This window comes from Mytilus trossulus, unplaced genomic scaffold (assembly GCF_036588685.1).
Source record: "Mytilus trossulus isolate FHL-02 unplaced genomic scaffold, PNRI_Mtr1.1.1.hap1 h1tg001048l__unscaffolded, whole genome shotgun sequence".
NCBI lineage: Eukaryota > Metazoa > Mollusca > Bivalvia > Mytilida > Mytilidae > Mytilus > Mytilus trossulus.
The window spans coordinates 9,221-23,735 of NW_026963619.1; the positions used below are offsets into that span (position 1 = coordinate 9,221).

The 14,515-nt window shown below is 38.2% G+C and overlaps 2 protein-coding genes across 2 annotated transcripts; both read left to right on the forward strand.

Moving 5' to 3' along the window:
* The first annotated feature begins 1,644 nt into the window (after positions 1-1,644).
* LOC134703459 (cytochrome c oxidase subunit 3-like) lies at positions 1,645-2,620 on the forward strand. The gene is given in 1 exon segment (XM_063563494.1): positions 1,645-2,620. A coding segment is annotated over 1 exon segment (936 nt). The 5' UTR covers positions 1,645-1,684.
* A 148-nt stretch (positions 2,621-2,768) lies between these two features.
* LOC134703458 (NADH-ubiquinone oxidoreductase chain 2-like) lies at positions 2,769-3,716 on the forward strand. Its single transcript, XM_063563493.1, is given in 1 exon segment — positions 2,769-3,716. A coding segment is annotated over 1 exon segment (948 nt).
* The last annotated feature ends 10,799 nt before the right edge of the window (positions 3,717-14,515 follow it).

Sequence of the window (14,515 nt, forward strand, 5' to 3'; positions counted from 1 at the left end):
GTGGAAGGAGAGTCGGAATTAGTGTCAGGATACAACGTGGAGTACAGCGGAGGGGGGTTTGCAGTTATATTTATTGCGGAGTACTCTAGTATTCTTCTCAGAAGGGTTATAAGGGCGGCGATATTTTTCGGGGGAAATGAAGCGTTGATCGGGGTCTTTATGATGGCTTTTGCGGTCTTCTTTGTGGTTATTCGTGCTTCTTTACCTCGTTTACGTTATGATAAGTTAATGAGTTTGTGTTGGACTGTTCTTCTATGTGTCATACTTATGGCTAGTGTGTGTGTAGTAGTTCTAGTTAGGGTGTATGTAAGATAATATAAACTAGTATAATTCATTTACACTGAATGTGTCAGATAAAGTCTGTCTTACTTATGGTTAAAAGGTTGGCAATTAGACTTATTGCATTGATTATTATAAAAAACCTAAATATGAGTGTCATTGGGTTAAGCGTTCTAACTATTCTAAGTATGGGCGCCACAAGAGTCGCGATAGGGGGGGTAGAGTTGAACGGGTTGTACACCACAGACTTTGTAATAGGGTTAATGGTTACACTAACTCTATTTGTAGCAATTCTTTCCTACCTAAGGAGGGTTAAGATCCACCGGAAAGCAAGATTTAATTTAATAATTATCAGAATCAGCCTAATTTTAGTGATAAGATTCAGGGTGAGGAGGTTCTTTCTTTTTTTTTTTTTTTTTGAAAGTGTGCTAGCCCCTCTGTTGTTATTAATTGTAGGCTGAGGCTATCAGCCAGAGCGTTTACAGGCAGGGGGGTATATAGTAATCTATACGGTGTTCGGATCTCTTTTTTTCTTATGGGGGGTAAGAGAACTCTATATTAGAGGGTTGAGGAGGAGGATAAGTTCTGTGGTAAGGCTAGTAAAAAAAAGGGGAATGAGATTGTGATGGCTATACATTCTAGGGTTTCTTATCAAGCTACCAATATATCCATTTCACCTGTGACTACCTAAGGCTCACGTAGAGGCCCCAGTAGCCGGTTCGATGCTATTGGCCGGGGTGGTACTAAAATTAGGAGGGTACGGGCTGCTTCGATTTATAATAGTTATACAAATAAGGCTTAGAAGCGTTTTTTTTGTGCTGCTACTAGTGGTGAACTTGGCAGGAGGTGTCTACGCAGGATTAGCGTGTGTACGGCAAGTGGACCTAAAATGTTTGGTAGCATATTCCTCTGTAGCGCATATGAGGCTTGTGCTATTAGGAGTGCTTAGCAACACGGTATTAGGGGTAGTGGGGGCCATTATTATTATGATCGGGCATGGGTTGTGTTCATCAGGTTTGTTCAGGTATGTGAATGCTATCTATAAGATGAGGCACTCGCGTCTGCTAGTAATAAATAAAGGGGGCTTGTTAGTCTGCCCAAGTCTAGTCTTAATGTGTTTCCTGTTAAGATCAAGCAACATAGCAGCCCCTCCTAGTCTAAACTTATTTGGGGAAATCCTCGTTTTCGGCGTGGGAGGGTGAATAAGTGGAGTGTTCCTGCTTATCCTGGGTCTGATAAGCTTTATTAGGGCATGTTTTAGACTATACCTATATGGAAGTTGTTGTCACGGGAAGGGGGTGTCACACAGGGAGTCCTTAAACTTGAGAAGAGTTTGTGATGTTTTTGTTCTGGCGGCTCATTGGATACCGCTGAACTTTATGTTTATGTTTATATACCCTAAACAATGAATCGTAATCCTTATTCTCGTTACTATGTACCAGGTCCAAGTCCGTGGCCCTTTTTTGTGGCTATCTCGGCAAACGGAATAGCGGTAGGGTTAATTTTGTGACTGCATCGAACTCCCAGATTTCTATTAATAGGAATGAGGTTGGGGTGTATACTATTGAGAACTTTTAGATGATGGCGAGACTTAATTCGTGAGGGAGATATTGGGTTTCATACTCGCTTCGTAATCAAGAGATTTCGTGATGGAGTTGCCCTTTTTATTCTGTCTGAAGTAATGTTCTTCTTTTCTTTTTTTTGGACTTTCTTCCATAATGCCTTAAGACCCTCGTGTGAACTAGGGATGCGATGACCCCCTCCAGGGATCCGCACGCCAAACCCGTCGTCGACAAGGCTGTTCGAGACAGGTCTTTTAATTAGGAGGGGGTTATTCGTAACTCAAGCCCATAAGAGAATGCGTTTGAAGGATTATGATGTTGGGCCATTTATTGGCCTAGTGGTAACAATTTTATGTGGGACTGTGTTCTTCCTAGTGCAACTTCGAGAATACTACTGAAACTCATACACTATTGCAGATAGGGTGTATGGAAGAGTGTTTTATTTACTAACTGGGTTTCATGGAATGCACGTAGTTGTGGGGACTCTTTGACTAATGGTGAGGTTAGTCCGACTATGGCGTGGGGAGTTTTCCAGTCAACGGCACTTTGGTTTTGAGGCTTGCATTTGGTACTGACACTTCGTAGATGTGGTATGGGTAGCATTATGATGTTTAGTATATGTGTGGTTTGGAGGATGGTTATACATGTGGTGGTTCAAAATATGAGACGGGGACGTCTATACGTTTAAGTACCCAGACGCAAAGCCTTCGTGGTATGCGTACATTCAAGAAGAGCATGCTCCGTCCTGATATAAGATTCCTGACCATTTAAAAGGTTAAAAATAGGAGTCATACAGACTAGTTAAACAGTTTTGATTTGAAATCAAGTACCAAAGCGATTCCAAGCGCTTACTAGTCTGAGTAAAGTAGTCTAATTAAGGACAGAAGACCTATGATTTTCAAGTGTTATAAGTAACCTTTACTTGAAATGGTAAGCTTTGTGGTAAGACCTATAAAATTAGTGAGATTAGGGGTAATATTGATCGGGACAATTCTTAGGGTTAGAAGAGAAGAGATAGTAGGGGTGTGACTCGGTTTAGAGCTAAATCTGTATGGATTTCTTGTAATTATAAACCCTGATGGTCACTATAGTCCTGAGCCCTGTGTAAAATATTTTGTGGTACAAAGAACGGGGTCAATTCTGATACTAGTGGGTTTTGTAACCTTGATAGAGCAGCACGTAGTGAGAGGGCTGGTGATAAGGGGGGCGGGTACAGTGTTAAAATCTGGCGTTTTCCCGCTACATTCGTGGGTCCCTTCAATTATTAAGAACAGCAGATGGTTAGCAAGAGGGTTAATATTAACTTGGCAAAAAGTCGCCCCCCTTGTCTTTTTATCAATAATTATACCCTCTAAGGGGTTGTGAGTAGTAATTGTATTGATAGCTGGAATTGGGGCAGTAGGGGGCCTTAACCAGAATTCAGTACGAGTAATAAGCGCGTACTCGTCGTTTGTGCATACATCATGAATGCTGTTAGGGCTCACATGGTCAAGAGTAGTCTTTGTAGGGTATTTTGCAGTTTACTCGCTGTCGGTAGGGCTGTTTTTTTATGGGTGCTCAATAATAAACAAAACAAGAATGGGCGGTCAGATTAGTAGAGCCGCGAGGGGTATAGGGTTACTGATACTGATGGGGATGCCTCCTTTCCTTGGCTTTCTAGCGAAAGTATTGGTGTTTCTAATGAGAGGAAGGGCTGTAATCGTGGCTTGTATTATAGGTTCAGTAATCAGGCTAAAATTCTACATTGACTTTTTTTATAGGATAGTAATAAAAAGGTTAGTAGACAAAAACAAAGCAGAATTCAAGATTATGTGGAGGATAGTGATCGGGGCTAACCTAGCAGGGGGGGCATTGATCTTGGTGAGATTTATTTAGAAACTGCTTTTAGGCCAGGGGCGTTTTGATTTCGGCTCAAAAAGAGTGGGTAAAACCACAAAAGTATGATAAAAAGGTAATTTAAAATAAAATATTTTGTTTCAAACATAACTATAGGTAGTTGTTACCTCCTTTTTGTAGAATGGTACTTTAAAAAAAAGGATTGGTTTGCATCTAATTATTAAGCCTAGGTTTTCATTCTTAAGTGAGGAAGTTAATTAACATAATAGGGCTGCTAACTTTGTTATAAATGGCTTGTACCATTTTTCCTTATAAAAAAGTAGTTTAATTTAAGAACGATAGGTTGTGGGGCTATTAGTGGTGTCAACCCTTTTTTAGCTAGATATAGTTTAAAATAAAATATTGGCTTTGGGAGCTAAAGACACTTCCATAAGTTTTCTAGAAGAATGGTTATGGGGTTAAGAGTTGCGTTTGTCTGCATTGTGTCTTTTTTGTTTACGGGGTTATTTATGCTACTAAGGGAAAAGCGGGGTCTAGACCGAGAAAAGTGCAGTCCATATGAGTGTGGATTTGAGCCTATTGGAAGAGCTCGGAGGCCCTTTTCTATCCGATTCTTTCTAGTAGCAGTTTTGTTCGTCGTGTTTGATGTAGAGGTAGTGCTGTTAATACCTTTTGCCTACATGTTCTTTTACGGTAAGAGAGTGTTAGGGATTTTGTCCTCAAGGGGTTTCCTTCTTATCTTGTTTGGGGGTCTCTACCACGAATATCGTGAGGGGTCTTTGGAATGAGTAGGTTAATACTAGAAGTGGCATTTATGCGAAACGAATTTTGATGAGAGGTGATTGTAAGAGGCTTACTTTTGCTGTTGGAAGTGTATTGTGTGTACCTGTGGTTTTCACGTCGAGAGTGCTTCTTAAGGAAGTATGGGACCAATGAAAGTTCTCAAGGATCTAATAGAAGGTTTGAAAAGGCATATCTTACTATAGCGTATAGGGAAAAAAATATTAAGAGGCTAAAATCTAGTGCGGCTCTAAGGGCTAATAAGGCTAGATGATTGGCTTCTAAGTAAGGATAAATAAAATGATAAAAATACTAAAAAAGGAAGAAGTAGGGGGTTATGGAGAAGTGGAGTCCTGGTGACGTCGATGGCTGTGATCAACAAATCACAAAGATATTGGAACCCTTTATCTGTATAGCGGAGTCTGAGGAGGGTTGTTTGGAGCAAGGTTGAGGTTAATGATCCGAATGCAACTGGGGCATCCTGGAGCAGTGTTCTTAAAAAGAGATTGATTCTATAATGTGGTGGTTACAACGCATGCCTTAATAATAATTTTTTTTGCTGTGATACCTATCTTAATTGGAGCTTTCGGTAATTGGTTGATTCCTCTGCTAGTAGGAGGTAAAGATATAATTTACCCGCGAATAAACAACTTAAGTTATTGACTATCTCCTAATGCACTATATTTACTAATACTGTCCTTTAGAACGGATAAAGGAGTTGGTGCTGGATGAACTATTTACCCCCCTTTATCTGTGTACCCCTATCATAGGGGCCCTAGGATGGATGTTCTTATTGTGTCACTACATCTAGCTGGGCTCAGCTCTCTAGTGGGGGCTATTAACTTTGCTAGGACCAATAAAAATATGCCAGTGTTAGAAATGAAAGGAGAACGAGCGGAGCTTTATGTTTTAAGGATTAGAGTTACTGCAGTTCTTTTAATTATTTCAATTCCGGTTCTAGGAGGGGGCATCACAATAATCTTGTTTGACCGAAACTTTAACACAACTTTTTTCGATCCCGCAGGAGGGGGGGACCCCGTTTTGTTCCAACATTTGTTTTGATTTTTTGGGCATCCGGAAGTGTATATTCTTATTCTACCTGCCTTTGGTGTGATATCAAAAGTAATTATGCATTGCTCTGGAAAAGAAGCGGTTTTTGGTCTAATTGGGATAGTATACGCAATAATCGGAATTGGAGGGTTAGGGTGTATGGTGTGGGCTCACCACATGTTTACCGTAGGTCTTAATGTTGATACTCGAGGCTATTTTTCTACCGCAACTATAGTAATCGCTGTTCCAACAGGGGTGAAAGTATTCAGATGACTGGCAACTATAGCAGGAAGAAAATTCAAAATAAAGCCTGCCGCCTACTGAAGTACTGGGTTTCTGTTTTTATTCACCGTGGGAGGGCTAACAGGGGTCTTACTGTCTAGGGCTTCTATGGATGTGTCTCTACACGACACATATTATGTGGTGGCTCATTTCCATTATGTGCTAAGAATAGGGGCGGTGTTTGGGGTGTTCTGTGGTCTTAACCATTGGTTGCCAAATTTTGTTGGAGTATGCTTTAATAAGAAATGGAGGAAAGCCCATTTTATAGCAATATTTTTTGGGGTAAATACTACCTTCTTTCCTCAGCATTTCTTAGGCCTAAGAGGAATGCCTCGACGGTATATAGACTACGCTGATATTTATGCTCACTGACATTGGGTGTCTTCTTATGGGTCCGCTGTGTCTTTTGGGTCTCTAATATATTTTAAGTTCCTTCTATGAGAGGCTCTAGTAAGCCAGCGAGGGGTTGTATTTAGTGGGGGTTTATGTGGTGAAATAGACTGAGCAGGTACCCGAGACCTTTATCCAGGAAGGAAGCATGTTTATAGCCAATTGCCATTTGTGTGAACTAACCCTTATAACACGTGTATCACTTATATTTATAAGAAATCGCGTAATCAATAATTTAAAGTCATGTTAATAGATGTTTTTTCTAGATTTGATGCTCACAGCTATAACTTAATTTGGTTGTCTATGCCGTTATGGTTGCTGTCTTCTATAGTGCCAATAACCGTGCTATTTAGAGACGTGTACACTAAGGGTAGAAGTACGAGCTCTTTTCGGAGTTTGGTGCTATCCTTTACTTATTCGATGATTCGATTGAACGGAAAGGGACTAAAGCTATCTGGGTTTCCTCTAGTAATAAGGGGTCTGTTCATGATAATTCTGATACTAAATCTGTCTGGAAACTTTCCATTCTTTTTCCCTGTAAGAGGGCAGTTTGTGTTCGGGTTCTCCTTTGCTTTGTCTATTTGAACTTGTTTAGTTTTATCTAGTCTTTTATGCAGATTTGAGCAGGGGTTGATGAGTCTCGTTCCAACAGGTTGCCCGTTAATCCTTGTGCCTTTTATAGTAGTGGTTGAGCTAATTAGTGGCATACTTCGCCCTTTAACATTAGTTTTACGTCTGACACTAAATCTGGGAGCTGGTAAAGTAATTCTAACTATATGCAGGAGAGAGTTAGTAGTTAGCTGGTTAAATAGCAGAAGGCTGCTTACAGGAGTTGGGGGTATTAAAGGGTTAATAATGGGCGGAGGTGTTTTTGGAGCCGCTGAAGTTGCAATCGCGTGTATTCAGTGTTATATTTTTTGTGTCTTATTGTGTCTCTATACGGAGGATCATAGAAGGTAGGTAGTTTTAAAAGCTTTGCTGAAGCGACGGCCTTGTAAGTCGTAGAAAACTATGTGTTTTAAAGCTATGATTTGAATAAAATTCCTAGGAGTTTTCTTAATAAGTATAGGCTGTTTTGTAATCTTCCGTATAAACAAACACCTTTTGTGTTTATTTGTAGGGCTTGAAATAATAAGACTAGGCTTATTGTTTGTAACCCATGTGTTTCTAATAAATCAGTTTTGGTTAATTTTACTAATTCTATGTTTAGCTGTTTGCGAAGCCAGAATTTGCTTGGCCCTTCTGGTTATGGTGATGCGACTATGCGGAGACGATTTGATGTCAAGGTTACTAAGAGATGGCTCGTAAAAATAGTATCATACAATTAAAAAGTAACTTAGGGTTACTTTTACTGATTCTGATTGGATACTTATTTATTCTTAGAGGGAGGACCTTTGGAAAAGCTTATTTATTGGAAGTTACTGTTTGAGAGAGTAATTGTCTCTCATTTAGCTTCAGAGTTCTACTAGATAGCGTAAGAATAGTCTTTGTTGGGACGGTTTTGGTAATTAGAGGAAGTGTAGCAACCTACTGCAAGTGGTATATAGCTGGAGAGCCATACTACAAGCGGTTTATGGGATTAGTATGGTTGTTTGTGCTGTCTATAGTGTTTATAATCTTAGTTCCTAATTTAGTAATACTTTTAATTGGTTGAGACGGGCTAGGGCTCACCTCATTCCTATTAGTGGCTTATTACCAGAACAATAAGAGGTTATCTGCGGCTATGTTGACAGCTTTGACTAATCGAATTGGGGATGTTTTTGTACTTTTTAGAGTTTCTATTTTTTTAAGAGAAGGGGGGTGGTTAATTTATATATACCACCCAGTGCAGACATGGGTTAATTTAGGGTTTGTGGTAGTTCTTGCAGGTATAACTAAAAGCGCACAAATGCCGTTTTGCGCATGGCTACCTGCTGCCATGGCGGCACCCACACCGGTCTCCTCTTTGGTGCATTCTTCGACATTGGTGACAGCTGGGGTTTATTTGATTCTTCGCTCTTTTTATATTATCAGAGCTAATCCCTTTGTGACTCAAATACTTATAGTCTTAAGACTATTTACTCTAATATTAGCGGGGTCAAGGGCTGTGTTTGCGTTTGACCTAAAAAAGGTAATCGCACTCTCGACTTTGAGGCAGTTAAGGTTAATAATATTCTCGATTTCAATCCTTCTTCCGTCTGTAGCTTTTTTTCATTTAGTAACCCATGCGGTATTTAAAGCTTTGTTGTTTCTAGGCGCAGGGGGTGTTATTCATAGAAACCAAAGAATCCAAGATATCCGGGGGTTAAGAAGCTTGTGGCAAGGATTACCGGTAAGAATGGGTGCAATAACGGTTGCAATTGTGTCCTTGAGAGGGGCCCCGTTTATAAGAGGGTTTTTCTCTAAAGACCTAATAATTGAGCTAAGAATGATAGACAGAAGAATAACTTATGGGTGCTATTTATTAGAGCTAACAGGTTTAATCTTCACTTCTTTTTATAGGGCACGGATTGTATTTAGAGTAATACTTGGGTCTAATTACGTTAATAGCAGAAGTTTGCGGATTAATGAGCACTTAAATATACAAACTCCTTTTCTTAGCCTGTATATTGGGGCTATTATCTTAGGAGGGGTATTAGGGAGGAAAATAGAGAGGTTTGGGTTTGTAGTAGTTCTTGAGAAATATGAGAGAGTCAGAGTATTTCTTATTCCCTTTGTAGGGTTAATTTTGTGATGAGGAGTGCTTAGAAAATTAGGGTCTAAGCCTTGGTCGTCAGCCAAACTATTAAGATTCTTTTTGAGAATGTGGCTCATAGAGAGGCTAACCTCCCACCCCAGAAAAATGGCCTTCTTTAAGGGGTCCAGGATGGTAGCTCAAAGTCTGGATCAAGGTTGACTAGAGCTATTGGGCCCTCAAGGTGCCCATAAGGGACTAGGTCAACTCAGCTGTTTGAATGAAATTGTTCAGAAAAATTATTTTACCTACCAGCTGGTAGTATGAGGGCTGGTGGTAGCGGGGGGCGTAAGCTTAATTATGTTTATATAATGAGAGTTATAGTCATATGTGTAATTTTGATGGCTGTGTTTTCGATTGTCTTAATTGCCAAGCAACCTATTTCTTTAGGGCTAGTGCTATTGAGGGGGTCTATAATTGCATGTGTGGAGGTTGCACTGGAGGTTAGAAGGTTGTTAGGGTTCTTATTGTTCCTAACTTACGTTAGGGGTGTAATAGTCCTGTTCTTGTATGTTTTAAGGATCTACCCCAATGAAGTGTATCGTTTTAATCTAGAGTTTATGGTTCTCGTCAGAAGGTGTTGTGCCAGAGCGGTCCTTATGGGTCTTATGAATTACGAGTACAGAGAAATTAGCGGGTCTTTGTTTCTAAGTTTCATGGCTGAAAGAAGCGGGTTAAGGTTATATATCCTAATAGCTGGTGTGTTACTGTTTGTAATATTAGTGGTGTCGTATTTGTGCATAAAAACCATGGTGCCTTTACGAAGAGTAAAATAAACCTAAAATAGAAGATACAGTAGCTTAATTAAAGCGTCTCATTGAAAATGAGGAAGATGGATACTTTAGTACCTTGTGTCAAATCTGTAGGAGGGTTTGATTATGGCCCTAAATTTATGGGCAAAATGCTTCTCATGATTCTAAATGCGGGCTTGAACAAATTAAGTGCAAGTTCAACATCAGTGGGGAAAATTGGTTAATAAAGGAAACTTTAACCCAGCTTTTTGACAAATTCGGGGTCAATTGATGAATGCCAGCAGCCGCGGTTAGATTCAGTTCGAATATAAATTTAAGCGGATTGGTTAGAGTCAATGTTGTGTTATAAAACTATAAAAAAACTATAGGTGCAGTGTAATGTTAACGGTTTTTTGTGGTTATATTCCTAAAGTTTTAGTGAGCTTCTAACGAATCTATGAAGTGAAACCAGGATTAGATACCCTGTTATCCATAGTTTAAAACAAAAGTTCCTCTTAACTAAACATTTGGTTGTCAAAGAGAAATAAATAGGCGGTGTCTGAGATAGAAAACAGGGGATCCTGGGTGTTAAAGGATAACCCACCTACATTTGAGCCTTGTCTTATTAGTGCGTGTGTATGGTTGTTTACTCTAATATGGTGAGTGTCCGGGTAAAATTTTTGGTTATTACTGAAGCTAACTCTTATTTTACTTGCTGAGTTCGGTAAGGTAAGTTACTTTTAGTTAGGTGCAGCTACTAGAATTGGCTATATGCCCATGTAGCACAACTTCAAAAATAATTCAGATTGACATGCAGCTTATGACAAGGTTAATCTGGGATACAGATGTAACTTAAGCAATAATTCAAAGATTGAGCTACTAAAAGGTAGCTCAACTAAGTAGACAAATAAGATAAGAAAACTTGCCTTTGAAGAAGGACTTGTAAGTAAGGGTTAAAAATAAAATTACCCTGAATACAATCAGATGAGTACTAATCGCCCGTCGCTCGCGGGGAAACCTGTGAAAAGTCGTAACAAGGTAGCAGTAACGGAAGTTGCTGCTAGGCTATAATATGCATATATAGTAAATAATATTATATTTGCCTTCCAAGCAAAAGTTCTAATGAAATTAGTGTATGCTGGCCAAATAGTTTAAGCTAAAACGTTGAGCTGTTAATTCAAAATCGCAGTAATTTGCTTTGGCTTGCTTAAGTAGTTTAGGGAAAACATAAGATTTTCATTCTTAAGTCAGATAGTATTTCTCTTAAGTTGTGCTTAGTAGTTAATGTTAATATAACTGAGAACTGCAAATTCTCCATAGTCTAGTTAGGCCTAAGCTTAGTGCCACGTGGGGGATGATCCAGTTGCTTTGATGAAGCAAAGTTCAAAAGTAGTTTTTTGGCACTTAGAACTTCGAAGCGTTATAAAGAAAAATTGTAGTAAGTAGGGCTTTGATTCCTAAAGAAAAAGTTAATCTTCTTCTTCATAAATAAGTTAAAAGTAGTTAATATATAACTTAGAATTGTCAGTTCTAGATTCCTCTTACTGAGGCTTTTTATAATTTATCTTTTTTAAAGAGACGTGCATAATTGTTTTGTGAAAAGTGCACTTGAATTAAAATAGTATAAATAAATTTTAGTACCTTTTGCATAAGGGTTTTTCAAGACAAGTTTAAGAATTTAATTTTCCCGAATAAAAGAGAGTTATTTTTTTGAGTTAAGAAATCGTGGCAGAGATTTAATTAAACTAAAGAATAGCGGCTAGATACTATTCGCGCTTTTAGATATCTGGTTGGCTTAAAAAGATGTGTAAGCATTTTCCTTAACTATTTAAGGGGTAAAATTTTTTGGGTTAAGCTGAAAAATACTAAAATTGATGTTAAAAAAAAATTGGGTTTCTATAGGCTTTAAACTGGCTATTAGATATTAGTGTATTTTAACTAAAACCAGATGGGGAAAAAAGATTAATTGGGTTATTCATTTACTTTAAAATAAGCCTATGGTTGTAGGACCAGTGACTATGATAAAAACGAGTAAAAATATTATTTATTTGGTATTACTATTTTGTTTTACCTTAAAAAACTAAAGGCTAAATAAAAGTTTTTAAACGAATTCGGCAAACTAAACTTCTCGACTGTTTAACAAAAACATTTCCTTTTGATGTAAGTAAAAGGTAGTCCCTGCCCAGTGCAACTAGAGTAATGTTTGTTGTAAACGGCGGCGTTAACGTGAGCGTCCTAAGGTAGCGCGATAATTTGCCTTTCAATTGAAGGATGGTATGAAAGGGTTAACGAAGAAGGTGCTGTGTCTGAAAATTTAATTTAAACTAACTTTAAGGTGAAGAGGCCTTTATGTAAAAGAAGGACGACAAGACCCTATGAAGCTTTATCTTAATTGGAGTTTTTGGCTCTTATACGATTTTGATGGGAGATCAGTGAAAATAAGTCTTTCACTATTATATAAATCTAACTCGTATTTCCTAACTTTATATGTGTGGCTAGCTACTCTAGGGATAACAGCGCAATTTCTCCCGAAAGATGGTATTGGAGGGGAAGATTGCGACCTCGATGTTGGCTTTAGATATCCTAGAGGCGTAGAAGCTTCTAATGGTGGGTCTGTTCGCCCTTTAAAATCTAACATGAGCTGAGTTCAGAACGGCGTGAGCTAGTTCAGTTTCTATCCTCTTTTAAAAATGAGCTAATTTTGTACGAAAGGACTTTTTCGCTAAAGCAACGCTTTGCCCTGGCTCTGTCATTGCTTAAATAATGCTACGCAATAAACTGATTAGTTTATAAAAAGGGTTGCCTTTTATGAAGCTGAAGGCCAATTAGTGGCGGTAGGGCGTGTCGTTGGTTCTTGTTAAAATTAGTATTGCTATTTTATTAAAAAATAGGGTTAAAACGGGTTGCAAATTAGGTAAAAAATAAAACAGTCTATTAATGCAGCCAAAAAGCAGCAATCACCCACCTAAAGAATAAAACAAGGGTTCTAAAAAGGCGGTGTGTAATGGATTTGTGCTAGTAACAGACAAAAAAAAACCAAACACTGTGGAAACCCTTAAGAATGAGGTTTTATAGTGTACCGCATTTCCTGTTACCGGCCGGTACAGTGACCGCAAGGCCTGTTCTCCTGTCCTTTTACACGGAAACCCTGTTGCTGATGCATGTAAAAAGCCCTTAGTTAAGATAACTTATAAGTCAAAGTAAAACTTAATTTTACTTGACATTGTGTATTTTATTGAAAATCTAGTTGCGAATGCCCATACCTGTCCAAACTTGTTTTAGATTATGCTTTACAACCTGTTGTAGATAAGGTTTTGAACCCTTTACAGTGAGTAAGCATTTTTCAGAGTCATGTGAGACTTAACCTAATTAGTGGTAGAAAAAAACAAACTTAAACCTAAATTCTAAAGCTATTTGCTTCCTGTGGTTAATTGTAAACTGCAGGAGAAATGGATCTAAGGTGTTAATTTTTTTCGTTTGCCCTAATTTTGGTTGCTCATGTGATTTTTTGGGGTTTGAAAACTAGACTATCTGTATCTTAAAATCAAAAAATAAATAGAAATCAAGTCATATGAAAGTTCCCAAAGCGTAATTCATGGGTCACTTAAAGTCTAAGCAAAAAAGTAAATCAAAAATAAAATAAAATCAAAATGACACACTAATGCCTGGGGGGGCTGATCTGGAGGGGAGGAAATAGGAAAGCAGGTTAAATAGAGGTGACAAAAATGTGGTGTGCAGCAACAAAATGAAGCTAAATAAAATTGTGAAACGTAGAAGCGTGAGCTTGTAAACAAGGTTGTGAGCGTCTTAAAAAGTAAGTGTTAACAATAGTATGTAATATTAACACGCCTAAAAGGGGGTTAGGTGGGTTATAAACTTACAAAGACTACAAGTGATGAAGTTTATGTCTGGTCCTGAGGTCCCTTTTAAGTGAGTTAGTTTCGTATAAAAGGTTTTTAAGCAAAGCAATGTTCTGTCACAGATCTGAGTGCTATAGACAATATTGTATAGGGCCTTTTTATGTAAATAAACGTGGCGTTAGGCTGTTAAATGTGCTGGTTATAGGATGGTTACATAGCAATAATTACTATATTTGCCTTCTGGGCAAAAATTTTAATGAAATTAGTGTACGCTGGGTGAATAAATTAAGCTAGAATGTTGAGCTGTTAATTGAAAATCCCAGTAATTTGCTTAGGGTATAAGATTCTTATTCTCAAGCCAGATAGCCTGTCTCTTAAGTTGTGTTTAGTTGCTAATGTTAATATAACTGAGAGCTACAAATTCTTCCTAGCTTAGTTGTACGTGGGGGGATGGCCCAGTTGCTTTGATGAAGCTAAGCTCAAAAGTAGTTTATTGCTCTGAGGTGTTATAAAGAAGTATTATAGTACGTAGGACTTTGATTCCTAAAGAAAAAGTTAAAGCTTTTCTTTATAAACAATTTAAGAGGAGTTAATTAGTTTTAGGCTCATCTCACTGAGGTTTTTTAGAATTTATCTTTCTAAAGAAATGCACACGATTGCCTCATAAAAAGCTTACTTGAAGTAAAGTGGGGCAAATAAATTTTAGTACTTCTTGCATAAGGGTAAAGCGAAGAGGCCTGTGTGTAAAAGAAGAGCAACAAGACCCTGCGAAGCTTTATTTTAATTGAAGTTTTTGGGTTTGTTAACCCAAAAGCTTATGCATAGCTTTAAGGTCTCTTTTAAGCGAGCGAGTTTTTAGCTAAAGCAATACTTTGTGACGGATCTGTAATGACATAAATAATATTGTATAATAGGCTGATTAACTTATAAAAAGGGTTCTTTTTATGTAAATGAGTGTGTTGCTTAGTGATAGATTGTTGAATGTGTTGGGCACTAGAGAGGCTGTATGAGAGTGGCTTAGGCAGGGGTTTG